General features: G+C 41.4%; 1 protein-coding gene across 2 annotated transcripts in view; it reads right to left on the minus strand.

The window, feature by feature from the left end:
* The window catches only part of BMPER (BMP binding endothelial regulator), a 260,391-nt gene that overhangs the window by 171,232 nt on the left and 61,305 nt on the right, over positions 1 to 27,854 (minus strand). For both annotated transcript variants that reach the window (XM_064487450.1, XM_010988075.3), the window contains exons 4-6: positions 9,768 to 9,850; positions 6,271 to 6,361; positions 2,294 to 2,376 (exon numbers count right to left, since the gene is read on the minus strand). In XM_064487450.1, the coding sequence (XP_064343520.1) occupies positions 2,294 to 2,376; positions 6,271 to 6,361; positions 9,768 to 9,850 (257 nt within the window). The remainder of the gene's footprint in view (positions 1 to 2,293; positions 2,377 to 6,270; positions 6,362 to 9,767; positions 9,851 to 27,854) is intronic.

Raw genomic sequence — 27,854 nt, forward strand, 5'->3', positions numbered from 1 at the left:
AAGATAACAACATGAAAGCATGTTAAAAAGAAAACAAACCCAATTTATTTCAGTAACAAGCCTCAGAAAGAAAGCGTATGCCTCAAATTTCTGTATTCACAAAAAGAGAAACTGCTCTTATGACCCTCCCGATACCCAAGCCGACTCACAAATGTCCTGTCTCCAAACCAGAGCTCCATCGTCCCTTCCACTTACCCTGTTAACTCACAGACCCACAACAGGGACACGGTCAAAGCCACTGGCTGCCCCTTAAGTGCTGAGGGTGGCAACACAGAGAACCAGAAGGAATATAGGGTTAGGAATACAGCAATGTAGGAATTTAGAATACAGGGATATAGAAATTGAGGTAGAATATAGGTCTGGAGAGAATTCATAAAGCAGGAAAACTTGGGCAAGTTAACCACATCTTTCGGTTTTTCTTTCTTCAACTGAAAATGAAAGCAGGATTTCCAGGGGCTTGAACTTGGCCCTCTGATGTGTTTCGTTCAGCACACATTGTGTTTAAAAACACCTAAAATCTGAATGGCTTGAGTACATTTGATAGGTGACCCCTGGCCGTATAATCTCTAAGCTCACTTCCAGCTCCCAACACTGGATAATTCTGTGTCACTCTCACTGGCAGAACTTTAGGAACCTTCCATCCTCCTTGCCACCTTCTAAATTTCCTCCCCAAGGAGGCTCAGCTGCCTAACCTTGGCACATCTTTATGGAAAAAAACAATTCACCCAGGTGCAGATTTAAAATTTCCTGCTGAAATGTGTCTTCTTTTTCCTCAATCTACCCATAAGAATGAAATTAAATTAACTTAAAAAAATTGTCAGAAAACTTTATAGCTACCAATATGGAAGAAATAAAATTGAGAAACATTTAGTGGCAAATGGAAATTGCTTGCATCAAAAATAACATAAAGCTATTTAACTAGAATTAGCAAGACAGGAAAAACATGGAAGTTGAGTCTGAATATGCAAACTCATCTTCATCTTCATTAATAAATCACTTCTGTGTTTGTGTACAGTATTACAATATGATGTGCACTCTGTGCTTTACATATTTATATTTACACATGTATCTCTAGCCACGCCTGTATCTATCTATAGATAGGTAACAATAGGCATGCATATCCTCTCAATTCTTCCCTCTCTCTCCCTCCTTTCCTTCCTTCCCGCCTTCCTCAAACAAAAACCATCACCCTTGGTCAGGTTTACTTTAATCTGGACTCTCTAGGTTGTGTGTGCACGTGTGCTAGAAGAAGGGGGAAATATTTTGGAAAAGACATGAAGAAAAATGACAAATACTATGATTTAGGATGCTCCACATATGATTCTGCTTTGGTGAAATTAGGATGCTGAAGTTCCCCATGTATTTTTTTTTTAATATCCTGAGATGAGTACTGTATGTTCTTTATTATAAAAGACTAAAAGTTCAAAAAATATATGGTTGTACTAACTCCCTACTGTAAATAACTTGGAACAGCTGCTTAAGACTGGATTCCACATCATCACCAGTACCACACTCACCCCCAAGGGTTTTACTACAAATTAAAAATACGGTAATAAAGAAGTATCGCATGTGCCAAGTTCCTTTTTCCTTCCTGAGCACTCTGAAGAGATCCTTAGTATATGAATTACAAATCAACAGCGCTTAAGAAAGGCAAGTCTGTGGCTTGGTCTCACTAATCCCTTCTCTGCCGGAGCCCACAGTTTCGGTAGGGGCCCTTTCCTCCTGTCTATTTCCCCTCAATGTAATTGACCAATCCTCAGATCAGCTTCTCTCTGAAGTAAACTGCATTTATCTCCATCTGCTTCCCATTTGACTGCACTGAAGAACTCAACAGCTGCCTTAGTGAGAAGCTTCTCTGGCCCAAAGAGCAAAGGATAAGTATCCTCCCAAAGAAGAAGGTAGAGGGAAGTCAGCCTCTCTCCCTCACTCTTCAGACCAGGGGTTCTCAATCAGGAGTGGCCATGTTCTCCAGGACACACGAGGCAATGTCGGAAGAGATTTTTGCTTGTTACAACTGAGGGAGGTGAGCGCTACCAGAATCTCATGCGTGGAAGCCAGGGATGCTGCTAAACATCCTACAAAGCACAGGATCCCCTCCCCAAAGAACTGCCAGCCCAGAGTGTTAACACTGCCCAGGCTGAGAAACCTGCTTTAGAGGCATGAGCTGTTCCCTTGGTTCCACACCAGGAGGGAGAGGAGGAAAGGCTGTCAAGAGAATCAGGGCTGCTCTTGGTGAGACCCAGCCACACTGAGCCAGAAGGAACAGCCTTGGAACATCCAGGGCAGTACTTACAACACAGGAACACTTGGTACACTTGTTTCCTTCTGGCTGAAATTCCTCCCCTTCTCGGTACTGCACCCCCTCAAACACACAGCCTGGAAAGCAAAGGAGAAGATCAAATTAAGACAGCAGCCTTGATTCAGCTTGACACCATCTTTCTACCTACTGCCCATCCATCCCCCACCTCACCGCCCCCCAGCACAGTGTCCCTTCCAACCAGAGAACAAGATAACAAGATTGATTCATAGTGAAAAAAAAAATGATAAAGTACCAGAGATCGACATGAGCCCAGAAATCTGAAGAAGCCAGAAAGCATCTAAAGCACCTGGTTGGGAGCCCAAGCGAGAGCAGGGCAGGGTGGTGAGCCCAGCAGCATCTGAGGAGCTCCCCATGATCACCTCGACCACAGCCGGGGAGCCAACCCCAGACAGGCCAGAAGAAGCAAAGAGAAGGTCAAGTGAGAGAAGTCAAGGATGAGCCAAGGAGCAAATGACACAAAGAGCTGCCACTTTGAGAGGGCCAGCAAGTGCCCCACCTCTACCATACCCCTGATCTCACTCCATCTTCTGTGAGCCTACAAAGGACAGACTCGTCATCATCCCAACAGATGAGGAGAACGTGGCCCAGAGAGAGGAAGCAGTGTACCCAGCTGGCAGGTGGCAGAGTTGGGATGCAAACTCAGCTCTGGCCCACCGGCCACACACACAGAGGGTCAGGCACCAAGACGAGAAAGGACAAAGGCGAGGCAGGAAGTACCACACCGGTTTTCAGTCCCGCCCTCTGTGCTGTTAAAGGGGTTATGATGCCCTCACCAAGTGTGGCTAAAAACAGGACCAAAAGCCCATGAGTTGCCTCTGATTCAGAGAGATGCTCAGGTCACTGCTATATTCTTAAGCAATCTCACCGATGACCAGAAGCACAGGCTGGCTGGTAACCTTGTGTCACATGGGCCATGGGAGGACTGTCAGCTAATGGCAAAATCACCTTTCTCAGGACTGTCCTTAGGAGATGCTTTGCCAGATTAGCTGAGGTCACTTTGCACATCGTAGACAGTGCTGGGAGCAGCACCACTGATGGGCAAAACACAACAAACGGGGCTCTTGGGAAAGACTGACAGCAGATGTTCAAGGCCTGTCAACAGAAGTCATCATCAACACCCACCAAACTCTTAGAGCAGCTGGTTCCTGACAAAGGGAAATGAGCATCACCCAGAACCACCTGATCTGGCCACTGGACCTGTTCGTTTAAAGCTAGATATGGGGCCCTCTGTTCAACTGAAAGGCATGGAGACAAATGCTCCTGGAGCTGAACAGCTGGGTGAACTGTGGTTTTAAGATCTTTCTGGCTATCAGCCACCTCCTGTTCCCTTTGATGCAGGGCGACCTGGTAAGCTTGGATCCCTCCCCATGGCTGTATCTCAGCACTGCTAATAATAGCAGGTTCCCAGTCATCTCTTTTCAAAGGACACTTCCAACAAAGGGTCTTCAATGCTTTCATATATGTTTGCATCACTGGTTCTGTCATGGGGGGTTTGCTAGACAGGTTAACCACAATAGTCTACATTGAACAATTCAAATAAGGAGATTTTAAATGAACATCACATGCACACTGTTCTCATCACAACCCAACCTCCTTGAGCGAAGAGTCAGACAGAAAGAAAGCAGCAGACAACCAAGAATGCCCTGAAATCTGTTTCAGGAAGAGACTGACCACAAACTGTACGTGTTTGTCATTATGTGGAATACCATTCCATGATCAAGGACAGATGCCAATCCTTCTGAATTACCAAGGAGAGCACCCCGGGGCTTCCCTTAACTGTCCCTATCTAGACTTGGCTGAGGCCTCCTTCCCAAGACAAAGGATGATGCATCCTGGATGTGACCTCTCCTCGGTCTTCTGATTTGCATCCCAAAGGTTGGCCTTTGACAGTAAGGAGAGAGAACAAAGTTGATTTTTGACCCCCTCACCAAGGGCACAGTGCCTGCCCGGGTGTCAGAGGGCTGGTGTGTGGCACTGGCAAGCTAACTTTTAAAAATTTGCCTCCCGAGGCATCTGCACCCAAATAGAACACTTATCATGTGTGGGTTCAGGGGAGGTAGTGCAGTATGGTGGCCAAGAAGAAGCAGCCAGAACCCAACCCCGTCTTTGGCCCTTACTCACTCAGGGGCCCTGGGCAGGGACCTATACTCACTGAGTCAACTTTCTTTCCCTGTGAACTGCGGACAGTTCCCCAACACTCACTGGATGGCGGTGAGGACTTAGCACAACAGTGTACAATGTGCAATCACGGAGCTCAGCCTTTCCTTCCTGGGAACTCGACCAAAAAACAACGTGAAAGAAGCAACTGCTCAAATATGATAACTTCAACTGCAGAAGTAAATTCACTCTGCTGTTTGTATATGCACACTTTCAAAGGCAGCCTAAAAATATGACTGTCTCCTAAGTGAGAAGGAATGTTACATATGCCGAGTTGATTCTGTATCAATAAAGCAGCGGTGTCCTTGACACAACTGAATGCATACTTAGGAGCTACAATAACTTTTAAATCTACATAGCATATAAAATTTGCCCCGCTATCAATCTCAGGCTTGGCTGTGTACAGAAATTTTCTGGGAGGCCTGAATCTCACCCTCAGAGATTCTGACGGAATTGGTCTGGGATGCAGCCTGGGCGTCAGATTATTTTCTTAAAACTTCCCAGGTGAGTTTCGTGCGCAGCCTAGAGAACTACTGAGCTAACTTAATAAAGACCCTTTAGGCATTTAAGAATATGGTTACACGGTACAAAGTATTCAATGCATTCAGAGAAAAGGAGCTCTCAGGCAAACTGTCTGATAGACACAAAATAACTGAATTATAGAAAGAATTATTTCACTCTCAACCAGTTTTTGGCCTTCATATAAGCTTATCCAATAATACAAGCTTCACAGAAATACTAGTGTGAAAAGGATGTCTGGCTCAATAAAGGCTGTCCAGGGAACTCAGGGAGGCTAGAAGTAGTGGAGAGAGACTGTCCCTGCTGTCATTCAGAAAGAAGAGAAGGCTGGACTCTGGAAGGGACCCAGGTCTGGGCGCCTTGCCGACTGTGTGGAGGAGAATGGCAGGAGGGGAAGGGACCGGGGGCTCATCTTCACAGAGCATCCCACTGCGATGCCTTCACCATTTCCCGGGAAGGTTTGCAGAACAGAAGGCCCTTTGGAGATTAACTTCAAAAGCAAAGCGAAGTAGTTGTGAGTATCGCCTCCAGTGAGGAAAAGCACTCAGAGTAAAACCCAAAATGCAGAACATCTGTTGAAGAGTAGGGGCCAGGGGCTTAAGGGATCAGAAAAAAATTTCTCACCTCAAAATCCCTGGGCTTGTACCTAAGGGCAAGAAAAGGTGCGGGAGGCCTTTGTAATCCTGTTCAGAAAAGTAAGAGGAAAACACTCCAGTCACTGGAAAGGAAAGATCCCTTTGCTGTCGGCGAGGCCACGGGGCCCTCTACAAAGACAGTGGGTCCCACTTGCTGTACCACACGGAAAACTGAGACCAGCAAACCCCTCAGCTAAATCCACTTAGGGACACAGCTCCCAGGGTTCAGGAAACATCTGGTCACCTCATCACCAACGTGAGCTCTGGCCAAGGTATTGCAATACGAGGCAGTAAAAAGACATTTCTGGAAGCAAGGGCAAGCCACAGCCTTTCCTTCCAAAATAAGCGTTACCTGTGGCTCTGTGGAGTGGAAAACAGGCCTCCAAGCCTGGAGCATCCACATGCCAAGACCTACAGCACGTTGCAGTCATCCCGGGCACACCAGAGAGTCCAACCGGACATTTCTATGCAAAGGAGTTTGCTCTCTAAACCCATCAGGTACACAGATGTAAAGTGAGAAAAATTCCAGGCGGGAGTGGGGAAAATCATGCACTCTTGAGAGACCTCAGAAGATTTCAACAGAATCGTGCTGGACCAGGGGATGGGGTCTTGCCGCCTTCCCCTTCCTGAGAGTGTTACCTGGACACGTGGGGCAGCACGTTCCCAGATGCTTGGAAGGGTTTTTACAATGAACGACACATCGCACCTCAGACTCTGTGACAACGCCTTCCTGAAAAACAGAACGCCACAAGCAAAGTCAACCCAGAATTCCCACGTTTGGAAAGTGACAAAAGTAGTAGAAGAATTCGGCCATAAAAAATGCCAAGGGGGGATGGGTGCCAGGTCCAGAGGGACAAGGCACAAAAGAGGTCTGATCTCCCCAGCTCACACCACTGACACTTTCCATGTCAAAGTGCAAATCCTGTCAACCCTTCTCTTCCCCGTCCTAGCTCTTTCTCTTTGGCTCTAATTTCTTTCTTTCTTTCAAATCCAGTATTTAAGACCTCTGTCAGTAGCTGACGGAATCCAGCTGTTCATTCACAACTGTTTCAAGTTTTCAACACTTAATTGTATTTTCTATAATTGTTATTACACTTTAAGCCATTAATTATGAGGCACAGAGTACAAAATAATACCCCAGACTGGCATCTGGAGACCTAAATCCTCATCACCCTTCTAGGAATAACTAGACACCAGCTCTGCAATCTTAGAAGTTTCACTGAGCCTCACTGAGAGCCTGACTCTCAATCATCAAATGAAGAAATGAGATAAAACTATTCTGCAGTTCATACTACGTTACACCAAATTAGACACCATAGATTTTATTAATGAAGTCAGGGGACTCATTGCAAACTGATCTTGGGACCTCAGTATTTTAATGTCAGTTGAAATAGTTTTAAAATTAATTTTCAGAATTGGTCTTTCATTTTCTCTATATTCTCTACCCATTGTAGAAAATGGATTGTTTAATTTTGTTTTGAGGGGAGAGGGTAACATAAGCTTAAAAAACTAGGTAATATGTAACAACTTGACATCTAGATAATTTTCTTCATCCTGTCTGCTACTACGTCATCTCAACCCAACAAGGAAGGTTATATCCTAAATGTCTTCAAAGGTGTCAGGCCTGAGGCTTCCACTTCCAGGGGAATTTACTACGGTCTATATCACATTTGGGAAGGAAAAAAAAATGCAAAAATGCCAGCAATACACAACGTCAAAAAAAAAGGAACTGGGCTTTAGTTATACAACTGAAGCAGTGCAGAAAGTTATGGCCCAGGATCAATTTCCCCTTGGTATCTGCAATCCAGATGGAGGATTCAGGTTAGTTCCCAGCATGAATTTCCCGTCTCTGATCTTTAGATTTTCCTCTTCCAATAAGACACTTAAAGTGGAAAATAAAGGTAAATTTTCCACTATTGGAACTCCTTTGGTAGGAAGATATAATAAAAAAGCTAGAATTCAACTCAAATAGAAATAAACCAGATCACTAGACTAGCTGTTATCTGTCTGGTACCCGGTCGTACCCAGTCCACGTAGGCTCTACAAGAAGTGTTTTAAATGACAGTGTTGCTTATTCTTACAACTGCCCTATGAGGTGGTACTCTTCTCATATTCTGGGGGATGAAAGTGAGATCTGGAGAGGCTAAGTAGCAAGCTATGTGGGTGGCAACACCCATATTTTACTCACTACACTATACTCTCTCTTCTGTTACTGCCTGTGCCCTGAGATGAGAAGATCTTGGAGAGAGGGGTTGCAATTGTGTCATTCTGCAGAGGAGCATCTTAAATGAAGACTTCCCTGACAGGTACCAGCAAAGAGTCGTTTCCCGCATTCATAGACAAGGTCTCCGTCCTAAAGAAGGAAGATAGTCCACAGATACGAGCTGAGCAGAGGAGTAGATTTTTGTAACTACCTTAACAGAGGCTTACTTTTATGGTCATTGAATGAAATGATACTTTAAAACTAGCTAGCAGGGCTTGGGCAAAGTATTATAAAAGGAGAAAAATTAAAAGGCAAAGTTCATCTTTGGTAGCTAAGGTCCCCTTTCTGTGCTTCATCCAACAGCTCAGCATTTCCTGACTTCCAGGGCCACTGGCCTTTAGTATCTCTTCCAATCACAATTCACTATTCCTGCATCATTCTCTCTGGGCCCTGCTGAGTGGCTCGTGACCAAAGAGGATAAGCAATAGGAGTTTCAGTGTCCACAACTGATGATGGCTTAATATGTTATTCAGTCAACAAAATATTCCTTCCCAGATAATAGTTTTCATTTAAATGGCCTTTATCCAAAGGCAGCAACATTCACCACTGGTCCATGCAACTTGAGCATCTTCAAGACTTCTGACTGTTTTACACAAATGTTATACTACACTCCAAAAGGCGTGCAGTTGTCATGTTTAAAAGATAATGTAACCATGGCTTTCAGAGCATCTCTGTCAAACACTGGAAACTGCGTCAGTCAAGAAGCAGGGTGGGGAAGGAATGGTGCAAATTATCGAATGAATGTGGGGGTTTTGATGTTATTAAAAGTCATTGCTGTCATCATTTTGTTCCATGAAGCTGACTGAGTGTCTAACCCAAAGTAAAAATTCAACAAATATTTATTGATTCAATGAATCTATTATTCATATCTATTCTACCCCCAGCTTATTTTCATAAATACTTTAGATTTCTGCATAAATAAGCTGGATATTTAACTGAATAAATAACTGAAAATCTTACAAGTGAACATGCCCACTCTGGGCATATAATAACATGATTACATACAATTCAGATTTCAATAAACTGTCAATATACTTGAGATAAGATCAGAGAGAATTATGCACGATTCTACTCGTCCTTCTCCTTTAAATGCAAAAGCATATCCTTGGACAGTGGAATGAGGCTATGGGTAAGACAATTTAATGGCATCTTCTCTACAGAAAATAATTTTTTAATTATGTCAAAATGAGATGAGCATTAATTTTTTTAACAGAGTATGTCTTTAGAGGTAAGGAGTCTGAAAATTGAGATTCTTCATTTCCCCTTTGGTTTATCTTGCTGTGTTTAAGACCTGTGTAACGATTACAGCCACGTGGAAACAGTGCTCTTTTCAGAGTTCAGCAAGCGCCAGGCACAGTGGGCTCCTTAGTAGCTGGGCTGGTGGTTCTTAAATTTGTCGGGTTGAAATCACTGGGGTTACAGTGTACTAATTGCTTTGATTTAATACAGTTTACAGATTGGCTCCAGTTCAAAATGGTTTTGAATCAAAGAGGGAAAACATATATCCTCTAACAATACCTCTTTCTGCTAACAAGAATTCGTGTTTTGCTCAAAGCTGACTCACAGGAAGACATGAATTTCCCCCAAGGACATATGCATCTTCTCGGAGTTTTTCCAGGCACAGTTTAACAATGGTGAACAATTCTGCTGTGTGTTTCTGGAAGCAAGTCCTATGCGCTATCTATCCTGTACCTGTCTTGTTATGGTGAATGTCACAATAAATATGTACAAGGAGACAGTTGGTTTTCCATTTGTTTCTCATGTTTGTTTTGCTTTTTTCTTTGGCGTTTTGCTCTCTGTTGTCTGCAAGGGGTTTATGAGGAGGAACTTTATGGATTTCTTTTCACTGGAGAGTAAAATAGTCGGACTTTACCTGACACTGGCGCAGGACACAGGGTTCAGCAAGACTCTGCCATTTGAAGGAGCTGTTATAGGTGTTTCCTTCATAGGTACAACCTAGACAGAAACACAGAAGCAGGAAAAAAGGCCAAGAATAAGTGTGGGTTTCCTTTATCTTTGGAGCAAAAGACGTTCCATCTCCTAAGCCAGAATTAGTGACCACAGGAGCCATCGTGCTCTTTGGATATTTTCCTCCAAACACAACTAAGCCTTTTAAATAACCACTTGGCTGTCGCTTAAATTAATTCTTTGACTACTGAAAAGATTAACCTCACAGACTATATTTTCAGATGGAAAACCATGGATTGATGAACTCTCTTGGCCAAAATGCATAACCTCGCGACTTTATTTATGCCTTGTGAAGTGTGAGGAGAACCAGAGCTAAAAACACCACTGTGAGAGGGGATTTTACACAAGACTAAATGAACTCAAGATTGCTGAAGGTCAAGAGGGAAGTTTAAAAACATGGGAGGAAATAAAAGCAAAAAAATTAAAATAAAGGAAATGATTACAAAATCCCATACCTCCCTAAGACTCTTGAAAGCTACTGTCGTCAACAAATGAAACCTCCCAAGCCTTGCCTCCCAGCTCTAAGAACTGTGATTTCATATATCACTTTGATTTTACTTTTAGGTAGTGAACCAGATTAAGGAAATCTGAAACTAACAATGTATGGATTATCAAATACCCATTCACTAGCCAAAACAGAAGTCAAGCTCATTCAAAGTCAAAGGCCAGAGATCCTCAAAAAAGGAAACATGCCAGTTAGTTTAAGTCCGTGGAGAAAGAGCCAAAGAATTAATAGTGCAAGGATTGCAGCCTAGATTTTGATTTAGTTTATCCAAATAACACCCTCCACCCCACGAGTTACATTTTCAGGGAAGATACACCTGTCTATGCCTCCAGTCACTGCATATTTCATTATTAGGAGCCCATAAGGCAAAGAATTTACCAATTACAGTCCAATTACTCAGCCCAAAGGGTACAGGAGCAGGAACACACACATGGGGTAACGCAGAAATAAAAAGGCCTGCCTCTGTATACCAATGACTGGCTTCTGGCAAGCCAATCAACCTCAGTTCACATCAGGTTTTCTTGCCCAAGATACAGAGAAGAGACTCACCTCCTTCCTTGAATTACTTTAGATACTGCTGTGGTAATGAAAAAAAATCCTCAATACATACAAACAGAATAACGGACGTAAGAAAATTTCAATAGACATTTTCATAAACATGGAGCCATGATCTGAATTCCCAGAGAATTATGAATGATTGAAGATAGCTCAATAATACTCTTCTCTCCAGTTCCTACAAATCAAATTACTAAAGTACACAGCTGATTGGAAACATATTAGGGAAATGCTTTCACTGTACATTTTTTAATTTCCTTTGCATGAAGTGTTACAGCGATGAAATGTTCAACCACAGAAACCCCTAGCACACTACAAATACTTAACGCCAAACCCAGAATGAATACAGTAAATTTTCAACAATGAAAACCAATAGAAAACAATTTGGGCTAGCATAAATCTTACGGAACAAATGCACTTACAATAGACATGCCATGTGCATGTCTGATCCACTGCCACAGACTCACTCGGATAATAAATAACTTGTTCCGAGAGATGGAGGCAGGGAAATCAGAGGACCAAATCCAATTCATGTTAAGTCCAAGTAAATATGAAACGCCTGCCAAGTCTGCCAGTGGAGTTTCCAAATATGTTATATATTTTCATCCTCTGGATTAAAAAAAAAAAAACACTGAAAGAAAGAGTGATTTTATGCTGCTAATAGGGCAGGCAAAGGGCTTGCCTTTCTCACTTTGGAGGAAGTATAGACAAGGCAGGAAGCGCATACCCAGAGACTGTTCCCAAACAATGCCAAGCCATGCGCAAGGGCTCCCAGGAGAAGGGCAGACTGCTCTGGATTATGTTACGCAATTCAGGATAAAAGGTATTGGCGCAAGTGGTCCACAACGCAGGGAACCCAGCAGTGTTTTCTGTTTCAGACAACTCAACTGGAAGGCCGGCTCCTTCGCCAGTTTAACGTGGAATGACCAAGGTCAATCAGTGAAGTGCTTCATTGCTTAACTGCCCTTGAGACATGTCAGTCTACCACACCCGAGTCCGTGTGGTAGACTGTGCCAAATGTTGGATGAGTCTGAGTGACTGAACAGCCTCAAAAACATCTGTGTTAATCTCCTTCACAAGTGGAATCCATACCTTCTCCTTCTTCACCTCCCCTCAAATCATCAACTGGTTTTAGGGACTCCAGTAGACCAAGCATTCTGGTAGATGTCATATGTAAGGGATTCTTGGGGATAAGACAATTTTATGTACTTATTTATTTATTTTTCTTCTTCTTCTTTTTTTTTTTTAATCTATTTTCATATATAGTGGCTAACATTTGCAAATAGGACAATTTTAAAATGGACTTTTTTTTACTGCTCTTTGGGTTCACGTTCTACGCAACACATGTTATCTTCATGAAAGACACCAACATGAGCAACATGAAGCCTCCCGTATACATACAATCAAAGCGAACCTCAGATTTACCACAATTACCTCTTCTTCTCTGTAAGGCAAATTTCTTTACAATAAAATCTATTTGCCACTAACTTTACACTGCTAATAGGGCAGACAGGCAATATCTTGCCCCTCTTTTCATTGAAACCCCAGAAGAGGAATGTATTAAGTACCTGTTATTGGCCTGGGTAGAAAGAGGGGCAAAGAAAAATTCCCATTCACACACTGAGGCAGTGTTTCTCAAACTACCTCTAGTGGAAGACAAGTTTGTTTCAGAACTAGAAGCAAACTTACAGAAAATATATTTCCTCTCCTTCATTTACAGATAAGAATATTTGCAGAGAAAGCTTAAAGTGGCTTACTCAAAGCTAGAGGCATTAGGTATTAAACTAACGCTAGAATCAGGTCCTACATGAAATCCACATTTTTACATCCAGGTCTAAACCGGCAGTATTATTTGGGCACTTTCTAATTCACTATACCCTTTGCACTGAGGACTTAATGGCCTAGGAATGAAAATCCACTCTGTCCTTATAAACATTAAATGCTAGCAGATTTGGGAACTAAATGAAAGGGTGGGTAAGAGAAGCAGGCAGAGGAATGGTTAGTCAAGCAATAAAGCGGCTTTCCTTTTTTCTTTAAATATTTTTAAATCAGCTTTCGACAACAGAATTTATAAACATTCATTAGTTTTCTTTTGGTGATAAAAAGCTTTTCAGATTTCACAAGCTTCATTAAAACCATCTATACTGCAGCAGGAGGAAGTGGTTATTTTCTGATAAAATCACTACAATACATCTAAATCTGTGGTTCTCAATCTAGGGTGATTTTGCCTTCCCCCTTTAAACCCCCTCCAAAGGGATTTTTCATAACGTTAGGAGATATTTTCAGTTGTCACATGTGAGGGTGAGCGCATAGAGGCCAGAGGTGATACTAAACATTCTACAATGCAATGTAGAGAAGCTTGGCCTAGTCAACTATTCAACCCAGAAAACAACATGGCAATGGAAACAGGAAGAACACAAATAAATTGAATCCACAGTTAAGCAATAAAACTCATTTTTCCTATTAGTTGTGGCCTTTTTCAGCAGCCACATCATCCCAAGGGAGAGAGAATACCACACATTTTCATCATTCTGTTGTTAAAATAGCTGTTAAAAATCATCAGGTCCATAGAAAATAGCACTGGCCTTCTAATGAGCCTTAGCTCCACCCAGTTTCACCCTTCTAGTCTTAATCCTCTCTATTTTCATGTTAACATTAGCCTAAGAGCAGAGAACTGGATCTTACCTTTGCCAATAACTTAATCCCTGGCAACCAACAGCCTCACAAAGTGGTCCCAATCTACCTTTCCAGCCTTTTTCCTTCATTCCTGGAACTCCATCTGGGTCCCTGGGATTATCCACCTTTCCCTAATGATAATGAACTTGAATGCTTCTTTCCATAGGTTCAAGTTCTTCAACCAAGGCTATCCGGCTTCTGCCTCCATCACTGAAACATCACTCTCCTGGGCTACAGCTGCCCTACTAAGTGCCCGATCTAGGGGACACTCTGTCCTTATCTTACAGGGCTTCTCTGTGGCAAGTAGACCGCATTTTCCTTTTTCCTCTACCCACCCCCACCCCCACACATCTTCTAGATGCTCTCTTTAAATTATATATATATATATATATTTTTTTTTTACAATCTTAAAGGTTTTATTTAGCAAAGGGAAAATACACCTCCCAAAACAGGAAGCAAGCTGATTCAAGGGCAGATAGCAATGGTCTTTGTTTGCCCCCTTCTCATACCCTTGCTCAGAGGTGGTCTTCTGATTGATTGATGGCTTTAGCCCCTGAAGTGCTTAGTCATGCTCACCCTCTTTTGTGCATGTCCTTACCCATGATGCACACAGAAAAACCCATGGTGGGGGCCTAAACCACAATGTTAATTATATTACAATGAGAATTGGATCATATCCAGTTAAGTCCTTGTTACTACCACCCAGTTGCAGCCAGGTTCCAACTGATTTCTGCTGGCATTCATTTATAGAGGAAGTAAAGACCTTTTATGCTGAAGGTGGGCATACTGCCATCTTCCGGATCATCCTCCCTCTCCTCAACCTTATCTGCCTGGTGCCCCCACTTATATAACCACCCAACACTCCCTGGTACAAATCCTTTCTGTCCCTTGTTTCTCTTTTGCAGGATACAGGCTTCATTCAGCTTCCTTGATCTTCCCTGAGTTCCAAAGGGCAGATTCAGACAGTTGCTAATCAGGGAAGGGAGGGAATGCAGAAACAAGGGAGGAGTAGTCAAGAAACAATAGTGCAGCCTTGGGGCAGGGTCCTGGCTCCTCATTAAGGAATATACATAATAATACCTACCCTTCAAAGAAACTTAAAAAAAAATTAAAAATAAATAAAAATTTCTAAGTATCTTTCCATTCCTTCCACTCCTCCACTTCCTCAACTAAGCTGCTGGTTGTTCCTCACCTGGACGATTACAGCAGGCTCACTGGCTGCTCCTGACTGGGACAGGGTCCCTCTTCAAGCATCCTCCTTGCACAGCCACCAGTGTGTGCTCTTTCAAGTCCAGGTCTTCTTAACTCATTCACACACTTTAACTATCAGTGACTGATGGTTCTCAGCTGGGCTGAATTGTACACTGGTACCTATCCCCAACCTTTCTTCTCTAGACCAACTGGATCAGAGCCTATGGAAGTAGGAAGTGGAAGAGGAGTCTAACTTGCAGCCAGGATTGAAAACTACTGACCTTTAATATAAAACTCAAGCTGCTCAGCATATACAACTATCAGGTCTGGACTTGACTCACTTCTTTATTCTCTTATCTGCTGCTCCCAAACTCACCACACTGCAAACATGCTGCACTTTGAATCCCCCCCAAATATGGCCAGAGAATCTCATCTTGCTGAGACAGGAAGGAAGGAAGCAGGATACAGCCATTCAAGGAATGATGCAGCAATTAACATCACAATGGTGGAAGATTCAACCCCCAGTAGGCCTTGAGGCTCAAGATGGTGGGAGATTTGACTTCTAGTAGACCTTGAGATTCATTATACACCTATTGTAATATATTAGCATGGGGAATAACATGCCCACAGGCACCAAGACAGTTCCAAGGCTGACCATAAAAGGTCAAAGAGGGGCCAATGGCCAACTTCCTGGGAATTCCAGCCCTTTCCCAGGGTAGTTAAAATGGTCCTCCCACTTGTTAGCATATAAAGCTACCAAGCCCATAAAAACTGGCAACAGGGCGCCTCATGGCCACCTCTTGCTCCCTCATCTTCTGAAGACGATCTGCACTCTGTCTGTGAAGTGTGTAACTACTTCTACTCTAATCTGAGCACCCAACCCCCACACCTTGTGGCCTTTCTCTTGCCTTTTGAAACAGCTTACACTCTATGCATTGTGTATGTCTCTAAATAAATCTACCTTTACTCAACTGTGGCTCGCTCTTGAATTCTTTCCTGCAGGGAGCTAAGGACCCACACTTGGTGGGGCATGTTCCAGGGGCTCAACCGAGACCTAGGACATGGCCATCCTCTCGCCCTACATCCATTTTTCCTGCATCATTATGACTTTGAAAACACTGGCCCCTTCTTTGAAAAACCCAGGTCTCATCCATTCCCTACATCTCCATCATCCCGACAATGACACATGAGCCATCCAGGCTCACCTTATTTGCCTGGCTAACTCCTCCTCCAAGACTCAACTTAGGTCACAGCCTCCAGGAAGCCTTCCTGGAAACTTCCCCACTGAGGGTGTGCTCCTGTGCTCCTTCTCCAGGAACATCTGGCCTTTCAAATGTCTATTTCTAGGTTGTTTACAGTACTTTCTGTGTAACAGGTATTTAATAAATGTTTCATTTCACTGGTAATAAATAATAAGCACCAATATATAGCTATTCCTGTAAACCACAGGAAAAAAATACATGCAGAAAGGATGAGATTCCTTGGCCATCACATACTCTCCTTTGGCAACTAGACCAGTTTCATGCACTATTCCACCACATTTTCCTGGAGCAACTCAGATGTCAAAGTCTCTCACTTCTTACACCGACCCCCTTCCTAACTCCACCATGGACCAGGCCGGCTAGGGCTGAACACAATGAAGGAGAGTCCTTGAGCATCCCAGCACCTACTCAACCCTAGAAATGAGAAGCCTGTCAACATATTCTCAGTCCCCTCTTCCCACAATGTGCAAAGCTAATTTTTAGTTAATTTTCAGGAGGATGTCTTTTCTTTTCAAAATCCACTTTGGTCTTCCAAATTACTGGTTTATTCTTGTCTCTCTCTCTCTCTTTTTTTTTTTTTTTTTTTTTTTGAGGTGGGGGTAGCATGCAAACTGCCATATTTATTTAAAATTAAACCAACCACGGGGTCTTTGAAGTCAGTTCATGCCACATGGTCCAGGGAAGCAGGGCAGGGCCAACTGATCAGGCAGCCCCACCCCATCAGGCAGCCCCACCCCCTGGACTTGGTCAATAAGCCCCAAATTACCCCAGACCAATATGATCTTTTTAATGAACCACTTTTGGACACTGGTCTCCAGGAACATATGGAAGTATAATCAAAAGGGATAAACATAAAATCTGACTAGTCATTCTAGGGCTTAAATCATGTCCTTAGGAATTCATTTAAAACAGGCTTTTATGACTCTTCAAGGCTGTACCTACCATGAATCCTGCAGGCAATTTTGCTTATTTTTAGCTAATGGGAATTTTATAGTCAAACCATTTCTTCAATACCAAGAGAAAGAATCAGGCCCATGAACTGAGTTCTTAAAGAGTGGCATGTGCCCCCATGCCACAACATTCTCTTTTTTTAGTTTTGTTTCTTTTTTTTTTTTTACAGAACATTCTTTTCTATAGATTTTTGGTTTTGTTTCCCAATGATGAATTAAACAGATGATTGAAATGAAATAGTCAACAATAGAAAAATAAATGGCAGAACACTATTTAACTTAATTTCTGATGGTTTTATGAATAAAATCCTAAAGACACAGATATATCAGATGAGTACAGATAACCTGTAAATTCAACTCACTCTACCAGTATATAGGAACACAAAATCTCCATGTGACTTACTTGGATTTCTAATCTATGGGTTTACTGAAGTCTGTAAGGTGATGAAATTGTGGCTTACAGGACCCATCTCATAACTTTATAGTGTTGTAATACATACAATATCTGGTATTGATGTTAAGGTAATAGGACACATTCTATGAGCCACAAATAAGTTAGGTTTCTATTTGATAAAATATGCTTTCAAACTTTTAATATAATTAATACAATAAAGGAAATATGCAATGCATGAAGGACAAAAATGCTTGCAACAACTTTTTCTATATGAGCCACATCCCTCATCATTGCCGCATTTGATCTGGTCTTAACCATAAATACTTCTAAATCTGAGAGTGCTTCTACCTCTAGGCTGAATCAGCACTGCAGCAGCTACCCTACTGCCAAACAGCCAGCACCCACGGCTTCTCGACAGGCAAAAAAGAAAGAACTAGGCTGAGCTCATACTGAGCAAAACTGGGAGAAGAGGGAAAACCAGGAGAGACTGTCCTGTGAAGTCATAAGCCTGGTTTTCTAATGTGGGCAGGAAAATGTCACTAGAGGTCATTTCCAAAGATGAATTCTAAAAATATGTTCAGAAATATTATGTAAATAACCCTCCAACAGGAGAAGAGAAAACACTAAAAGCATTGCATAATTATTACAGGTGAGTTGAGGCATTGTACTTGGAATTTTCACTTGTGATTTAATTTATTTTCATAAAAAGCATTCTAGGGCAGAAAACAATTTACCCCTGGTTTTTAAAATGTGGAACCAGACTCAGAAAAGCTAAATTACTTGGGGGGAGGGGATAGCTTAGTGGTAGAGTGCGTGCCTAGCACATACAAGGTCCTGGGTTCAATCCCAAGTACCTCCATTAAATAAATAAATAAACCCAATTACCACCACCCCCCAACAAAAAGTTAAAAAATAAAATAAAATAAAAAAAAAGAAAAGCTAAATTATTTTGTCCAGGTCACACAGCCACTCTTTTTATCTTACTCCAAAATCCACCTTCATGAATCAGGTCCCGCGAGGTGCACCAAAGAAGCTCAGAAAGTGGCAGCTTCAAGAGGAGAAATGATACCCCTGGGGAGACGATGTGCTGTCTTTCACTTGCTCACTTACATGACACTGTAACACCATGTTCCAGCGATGTCTGAAAACCAGCATCATAAAGTAAAATGCAGGTTTTGTGGCTGAAGATTCAAGACCTGATTCTGTGGATTTACATTTAAACTCTGTTCTAAATGCCTTTAACTTTGGCTATGAACCATGTGATGCCTCAGGCCTTTTGACAATAAGAAGCAACAAATAACGAGGGATCAAAAGATCACATTCAAACATCTCAGGTTGGATTCATGCATTTTTCAAAACAGAAACATGTTTCACAGTTTGGGGTGCACAGGAGCAGCTTAAGAAAATAAAATTTAGTTGAAGACAGCAAAACAACCAACAACCTCATGGGATAAATTATGGCGGCTACAGATTCCAAGTCACGAATGGAATCCTCAGTCTCCCGAACATAATTTCAAAGATATCAGTGAAAACCTCTTTGACCAGCAGAAAGAAGAAATGAGTATCTAACACACATATGAAACATCATTTGTGTGACTAATGTAGTGCCCTGCATCATTTTTATACTTTGGGAAGCACATTACACAGATGTAACCTTTATGGTTGACTGAATAGAATGTGTATGGTTCACTGAGAAAAAAAAATTGTTGGGAATATTTTACCACCTCCTTTTTCCTCTTCCTTTTATATTTTGAAACAATTATAGATTCACAGAAAGGTATAAAAAATACATATATGGGGAGGTTCCACATACCCTTCACCCAGCCTCCCCCAGTGCTGACATCTTGCATGACTATTGTACAATATCAGAATCAGGAAATTGACATTGGTGTAGTCCACAGAGCTTATTCAGATTTTACTGATTTTATAAGCAATCATGTGTGTGTGTGTGTGTGTGTGCGTGTGTGTGTGTGTGTGTGTGTGTGTTTCTATTCAGTTGTATCATATATGAAAATCTGTGTAACTAGTCAACATGTAGAACTGTACTATAACCACAAGGACCTCTTAGGCTATTCATTTATAACTACACTCACTCTACTTACAGCCTCCATCCCTAAGCTTTGGCAACCGTGGTTTTGATTTGCATTTTCCTAATGACTGATGATGTAAAATATCTTTTCATGTGCTTTACTGCCATCTACATATATTATTTGGTGAAATACTGTTTCATATCTTTTTCCCACTTTCTAATTTTTTTGTTCTCTTCACAAGGTTTTCCACAAAGCAATTTTTTTTTTATTTTGATGAAGTCGAATTTATCAGTTTTTCCTTTTTATGGGAAGTGCTTTTGGTGCCAAATCTAAAAACTCTTTGCCCAAGCCTAAGTCTCAAAGATTTTCTCCTACATGCTTTTTATATATGTTTTAGAGTTGTACATTTCACATTAAGTCCATGATCAATTTTGAGATAATTTTTGTATAATATATGAGGTTTAGATCACATTTCTTTTTTTGCCTACGGATGTCTAATTCTTCCAGCATCATATGTCAGAAAGGTCTGTCTTCTTCCACTGAACTAACTTGTCACCTCTATTAAAAATCAGTTGGGCATATTTGGATGAGTCTGTTTCTGGGTTCTCCAGTCTTTTCCATTGATCACTGTGTCCATCCTTCCACCAACATCAAACTGACTTTATTGCTATAGCTATGCTGTAAGTCTTGAAATTGGGTAGACTGATCCTTCCCACTTTATTCTTGTTTTACAAAATTGTTTGAGCTATTTTAGGTCCTTTGCCTATAAATTTTAGAATAAGTTTTTTATGCCTACAAAATGCCCCTGCTGGGCATACCCCTTTTATAGCATTTTAAGAAGAATTTATATGGGAAGGTCAGGCTTGATTCACACGTCATCCAGGAGCATCTCCCACTGCAGGATGAAGCCTGTCAGTGTTTGCCTAGTACATTTTGGGGAAGAATTCATCAAAAAGCAGTCCAAGGACCAAAGGCATCCTTAGGGGGCTTGTGAACATGCAGATTCCTGCAGCCCATCTTTTGCCTCTTATCTGCCACCTTCTTTACCTGGGCTCTTTTCTAGAAAGTCTGAGCAGAGCCTCATTTGCTTGGGATGATTTTAGAACTATGTGGTCAGCAGAAAGGATGTCTGATTACATAGCCCAACATGTATGTAGAGTCTGCTGGGAGGTTGGGTGTAGCCCTCTCTGATCTTATACCATGAAACCAGAGGTAGGTCTTTGTTACATTCGAAACATGGGTAGATAAGGACATTAAAGAGAAGAATTCACCCTCTCTAAAACAGGACAAAATTGAAAAAGACCTTAATCTGTGGGCAGACTCTGTACAAGACACAGCAAATATCTGCTGAGAAAAGCAGTCACTGAGGGATGTGGTCATACCTGGAGAGGAATGAGGAGGAATCTCCACCAAAAGATGAGCCTCCACTTTGACCAATACAGAGCTGACATGGAGACACATCACGGGAGCTCTGTACTGTCAATCTCCTGCACTTCCCAAATCCAAGAGGAACCAAGGACTTCTGGATTTCAACAAAGGCTGACGGTAAAAACTGTATTTCTTTTGTTAGTGATAATTGTTAAAAAGAAGAAAAATACCGAACACACGGTAGTCAGTGGTGTGCTCCTAGTGTTTAACAATCAGCTCTCCAGAGGAGAAAAGCCCTGACCTTTTAGTGTATTCCAATTTCCAAGGTCTAAATACGACCACCATGGTCAATTCCGAGCTAGCAACACGATGTCACTGAACACAGAGTTAGAGAAATAAGCACTTCAGAACATCACTGTATACAGAACTATTTATTTTAACTATAATGTTAAATAATAAAATTTTTCTCTTCCTAACAGCAGGCCATGAACATTTGGGAGTTTAGGGTATTTTATTGGCATCAGAGGTCATGCTGTTTATTCTATAAACCTAGATAAAATACTTAAGGATACCAACAATCACATCTTTCCAGTTATAACATTATATCTCACCTTCCTTCTCCTAAACCTGGTATACACAAACTCATAATTTAATCAGAGGAACATTCATTCCAGTGGCCTCCAAAATTGTTAACCAAAAGAAATACCTAGGGGCTAACAAAGAATAGAAATGCCCAGTGGAAATAAACTAAATGTCCACTGATGGATGAATGTATAAACAAAATATGGTGTACACATACTATGGAATATTATTTGGCCTTAAAGAGGAACGAAATTATGATACATGCTACAGCATGAATGAACCTTGAAGACGTCACGTTAAATAAAATAAACCAGACACAAAAGAACAAATATTAGATAATTCCACTTTACAAGGCACCTAGAATAGGCAAATTCATAGAGACAGAAAATAGAATAGAGGTCACCAGGAGCTGCAGGGAAGGGAGAATGAGGAGTCACTAATGGGAATACAGGTTCAGTCTGGATGATGAAAAAGTTCTAGAAATAGACAGTGGTGATGACTGCACAACACTGTGAATGCACTGAATGCCACGGAACTATACACTTTAAAATGGTAAATTTTCTGCTTTGTGTATTTTACCATAATAAAAAAAAAATATGCCCGGGCCTCACTCATTGGATATTACGTTTCACTTGGTCTGGAGTGGGACTTGAGCCCCTGAATAATTCATAAACAGCCCCGGCAATTCTAGGCACATTCAGGTTCAAGGCCTCTGCCTTTTACAGAAGAGGAAACCAAAGCCCAGAGAGAAGCAGCTTAGTGAAAGTCAAGTAACAAGAAGTGGCAACGCTGGGAATTGATTCCAGATCTAGTTCCAGGTCCAGCCCCCTTTCCCTTCATTCTTCAAATGACTGAGTCTATAACTATTCCATCCTGAGGCCCTGAGGCACAGAAGTTCCCTGTCAAGATGCCTGAAAATAGGACCCCGGTGTCTGCACTTAGCATTCCAATGTGGTCCTGCCACTAGAGGTTTGAAATTACTACACTGCATTCACAGCCCCATCAAGGTGGCCATCCACAGTCTCCAGAACCCCAAACTTCAAAACCTCCAAGTGTGTGTTTAAATCTGATCCCTCTGCTGGGCCCAGGTACGGCTCGGAGAACGTCCAGACATTCTCAGGTCGTCAGAGGGCTGCCTCATGTGTTAACCATCAGCCGGTCGATGCCCAAGCACGTCTGCAGATAAACATCTGAAGCCCTTTAACCGCCAAGCTGCTGGGAACATAATTAGATGGCCCTGGTGTAGATAAGCCCATACGAGTGAAGGAGGCACTCAAGTTCATGAGCACACCAGTGCACTTTGTTCACCTTCAAGATCACACGGTCCTGTTCAACGTCAGCCGCTCCAGCAGATACAGTTCTACAGCAAATACACGTTAGCTCTCAGGGTGAGATACCTCTTGAAAAGACAACGTAAAATATTTGATCAAAAGAGAAAAAGAAACTTGTGCCTACTTCTAGAGGGACTGGCAGAGAGTATTCTCTGATCAAAACCCAAAAATGGTTATAATTGCAGCATGATGGTCATCTTTAAAATCATAAATAGATGCATGTACATTCATGCACCTTCACAAATAGATACATTTCACACATACAGACTCAGCTTCAATTTTGCAGTTGCCAAACTTAAGCAGCAAATAAGAGAACTTAAATAGAACTTAGGGGCTTCTGTGTCAAATTATTTCTTCCCTGTAGTCTTTGATGATGCAGTCCAACTTTCCATTCAGAATACCTCGCTTTATTTTCTCAGTTTAAGAGCCTCCATGAAACAATGTTATTACACATCTCAGAGGATATAAGACTGTTTCGATTCTAAGACATTTTGAGATGGTAAGCATCGCGGTGACTCCATTCCCATAGTGAAATATAAGATAGGAGGGGGGAAAGTCATTTTAAAGTGCAGAGCGTTTTACTCTCCACGGTGGGCAAGTCATAAGCAGTCACAGAACAGTTTTCAGAGCAGCTGCAGAAAACTCAAAGCCAAATTAAAAGTGTGCTTTATCAAACATGTAGAGAACAGAATAGTGGTTATCACAGGGAAGGGGAGGGGAGAGGACAAAATGGGTTAAGAGATCAACCATATGGTGACAAGGGGAACTAAATTTTTAGTGGGGAGCACACTGTAGTGTATACAGAAGTAGAAATATAATGCTGTATACATGAAATTTATCTAATGTTATAAACCAATGTTAATCTCAATAAAAATAGATAAAAATTTTTTTAAATATGTTTTATATGATTTTATACAAGGAACCACAAAATCATATCAAAATGGTGGTAACTAGGGAATCTGAAGTCATGACTATACATTATTTGCTAACTTTGCACAATACAGTGAAAGATCTACCAAAAATTACATTTAGGTTATCACTAAGTCTACAAGTACTAAAATATACTACAGCCACTACAACATGAGAGTACACTTAGGCTATGGTGATTTTAGGGATTTTTTTTAAACCTGTATGGAATTCAGTGAAAACCAGTGAAGTGTCAGGAGATTGAGAATGGTTTCTAGAGATCCAGCCATTTTTCATTCCTATTTATCCATTTTTATTCTCTCTGTAATTCTCACTCAACTTTTTCTAAGTCTTGCTCAATTCTGAAAAGGACTTGAGATGTATAGCTTAATAGTAATATATTAAATATGCAGTTGCTATTATGAGACCCATACTGAAGTAGAAAGACTAGAATTTGGTTCCAATTTTCCTTTCTCTTCCTTGCCTTTCTCCAACTTATATTCAACTATTCTGTGACAGGCACAGTGATCACAGCTCAGCATACTACAATCCCTGCCTTCACAGAACCTCCAGTTCAGCTGAAGTTACAGAAAATCAAAATGAGATACCACAGTTGTGCCTAGCATTTAGAAGGAGATAATTAATTCTATGGCAAGTAGCCATGGAGGCCAGGGGCTGATGCCTGAAGTGAAAGCTGAAAAAAGGGTAGAAGTCAACTTGATGACACAGGGTGGAAAAGCCACCAGTCAGAGAGAACCGTATGTGCAAAGACCCATGACAAGAATCAGGCACGGAACACTGAGGGAAGTAAAAGAAAGTCTTTCACCCGCAGGAATCCAGAATGAGAGGAGGCTAGAGGGATAAACAGGAGCCAGACCTTGCGGGCTGGTGGCCACCTAACTAGAGGAGGAGAGGGAACAGCCAAGGGGGAGCACTTACTAGCACTTGAGTGCAGGGTCCATACGGTATATCCTAGCTCTAAGGGCCATTCTTAACAGTTGCTTCTACATCCTGTGCATACCAGAGCTGCTCTGAATACAGCTGGTAGATTCTAAGGTGACCCTCAAGACTTCTACTCCCTGATACATCCACCTTGTGAAATCCTCTGCCCTTGAGCATGGGCAAGACTTGTGAATGTGACGGATGTCACTCCCAAGATTAGGTTATGTCCCATGGCAAAGATGAAGAGATTTTGCAGGTGTAATCAAGATCCCTAATCGATTTCACTATGAGTTATTAAAGAGATAAATTATCCTGAGTGGGCCTGACCTAATACATGAGCTTTAAAAAGAGTCTACAGGTCAGAGAGATACTCTCCTGCTGGCCTTAAAGAAGTAAGCCATTCTACAGCTGCGAGGAACCAAATTCTGCTAACAACAACACAAGCTTAGAAGATGACCTTGAGCCTCAAATGAGACCTCAGGCCTGACTGACCTTGACTGCAGTCTTATGAGACCCAGGTAAGCCATGCCCAGAATCCTAACCCATGGGAACTGTGAGGTAATAAATCCCAAGTGTTATTTTAGGCCACTAATTTTGTCATAACTTGTTAGACATCAGTAGAAAATTAACAGACTGGGCATTTGTAGCTGAAGGCAGCTCTGTTAGGCTGGTAGCCATGGGAGAGGAGCCCATGTTCTGATACAGCTGCCAGGCAGACACTTGATGGCAACACTTTGCATATGATACACTAGAGGACCAGGGCCACCATCCTCCTCTGTCACAATGAGGAACATTCACAACTTGCCCACTTCAGAAAAATAAAAACTGATGCAGCTCAAGTCAGCAGCAAGCCTTGGAAATCTAATCTTCTAACTTAAAGGCAATCACAAACTCCTTAAACTGCCTTCCAAAATCCTATGGAATCTAAAACCATGACACCATGAATGAAAGGGCTGAAACATATTTGATGAGGAAAGCAGATCTGTGTTTTAAGTTTTCTCACAAGTTTTTAACAACAAAAACAGATTTTTGTAATGTATGATTTTAATGTTAACAAGATCTTTTCAAACAAATAGGGTCATTTTTATGTAAATGCCAAAACAGCCTGGTTTATATTATGGGAAACTAATCTATGAAATATAACATTTTATACATCTTTTTTCCAGTTAGGGAAAAGGAGGGAGGAAAAAGAAATCTCTCAAGTTTCCCATTTTTTTTTTTTTGTCTTTAAAAACATAATAAGTTGCCTCGTTAGCGCAGTAGGTAGGGCGTCAGTCTCATAAAAACATAATAACAACCTCTACTCAAATTCCTGGATTGGATAGATAAAATTAATTATTTAAAAATTCAAATAGTTACAGGTTATAATGTATATGCAGGCATCTCATAATCTAACAACTTCCAACAAAAAAAACATTACGGATTCTCCTAGGTTAAAATCATGGTAAAAGTAACAGTGGCACTGAGTAGCTCAATGGAGGGGATGTTTTCCAGAGCAAAGCAATTTCCCAAGATGTTTTAAGTGATAGGTCAGGGTCTCAGCGTTAAAACAGCTAGGAGTACAGCTGGTGGAGACTGCACTGTGTGTGCAGGGACTGGCTCTGGGAGGATTCCCACGGATCTGAAAAATAGTTATCACCAACAAAGGGTACAAGGTGGCCAGGGTCAACAGTCGGAGGAAGCTTTACTTTGATAATAGACGCTTTTGTATAGTTTTAATTGTATGAATGCAATTAAATCTATTATTTTCAGAAACCAGGCATACACATTCTCACAAAACAGTAAAGCTCTAAATTGTCTCTTTGGATTTTGGCTGCAGTACAGTCATGGATACTGAAGAGGAAAAGAAACCTACGGGTTCCCCCCAAAATGTTAATTAGTAAGAAAAGCCACCACCTTCTAAGCCACATGCCGTTTCCAATCATCTCCACAAAGCTTCTCTGCCCACATACTTCCTTTGAAATTGCTGGTCCATCCAAACTGTCAAAGTCTATGGAGGGAGAAGTGGGGTGACAGAGACCAAACTGATGCAGACAAAACTGACGCCAGCATCTTTCTCACTGCTTAATCTCCAGAGTCCTCCTAATTCTCCAGGTCTCTCCTCCCTCCTGATCTCACAGGCGGTAGACGTAATGCCAGGAAGAAGGATGGAGCTTTTGGGGGTCAGGGCCCCGCTACCCCTGAGCAACTGTGGGATCCTGAAAACATCACTTCACCTCTCTCAGCATCTCTGCTTCTTCATTAGTTAAATCAGAATGATAATGACCTTCCCTCAGGATGAATATAACAGTGTCTATGGAAACCTAAAGATTCGGGTTTGTCTTTTCCAAAATATTTTCTAAATCTAATTCACAGTGTAGTTAAAGTGACTGATGAGTTTTATCAACCTTAAGGCAGGCCACTCCGTATTTGAGGTATGAAACCTGGGGTAAACCACATCCAGATCAATCATGTATAACTACCAAAGACATTTGGTCACGTCTGAAAGAAAGGAAAACAGAGGCTGAGGAAAGAGCTGCTCTTTTGTTTTGGGCAACAGACAACGCACGGTTATGATTTTCAAAAGAAGTTTGGTTAAAAGCAAACAACCGGATTGACACATGCATGGCTTACTCAACCTTTCCATCTTAAAAATGTATAAACAATAGGATAATTTACTCTGTCAACACAGGGAGTGTAATTATTTTTTTAAGTTTTTTTTTTAAATGCTCATTCTTATATATGGTAAATGGCTGACTCCCTCCAAAACAGCCACAGAGCAAGATTCTGAAAGGCCTGGTCATCTTCCAGGTTATTCTCGAAGCAACACAAGAAGAGGTCTCTTATTCATAGCCTTGTACTGTATGAAAGGCAAGCTCTAATTAATAATACTCAATCTTTTACTATTATTCATAGTTCCCTTTGACTTTGGTCACCTCTTGGTCCATTGAATGAACCCAATCCCCCTAAAATTCTCCATGCATGCTTTGCTCCTTAATTATTTACCAGAACATGGGATGGCTGTCTGATTTTGGAAATCAGTGTACAACATATTTATATTTTGCCTCTTTCCTTTTGTTTTCTGAGAAATCAGAGGATATTTTTTAATCAAATATAAAAATTAAACTATAAGAAAATACCACCCATGGGATCACAACCCATAGAAAAACAAGATGGAGCACAGAAAAATCAAAAACAAGACTGCGGAAAACAAATCCCATTTGACAAATGAAAGACTATTTTCTTATATCTTTCATCAAAGTATTGTAGACAATTAATATTTTATGCTCTATATGAAGAAAGAGGATGGAATCTGACCTA

Source organism: Camelus dromedarius, chromosome 7 (genome assembly GCF_036321535.1).
Source record: "Camelus dromedarius isolate mCamDro1 chromosome 7, mCamDro1.pat, whole genome shotgun sequence".
Taxonomy (NCBI): Eukaryota; Metazoa; Chordata; class Mammalia; order Artiodactyla; family Camelidae; genus Camelus; species Camelus dromedarius.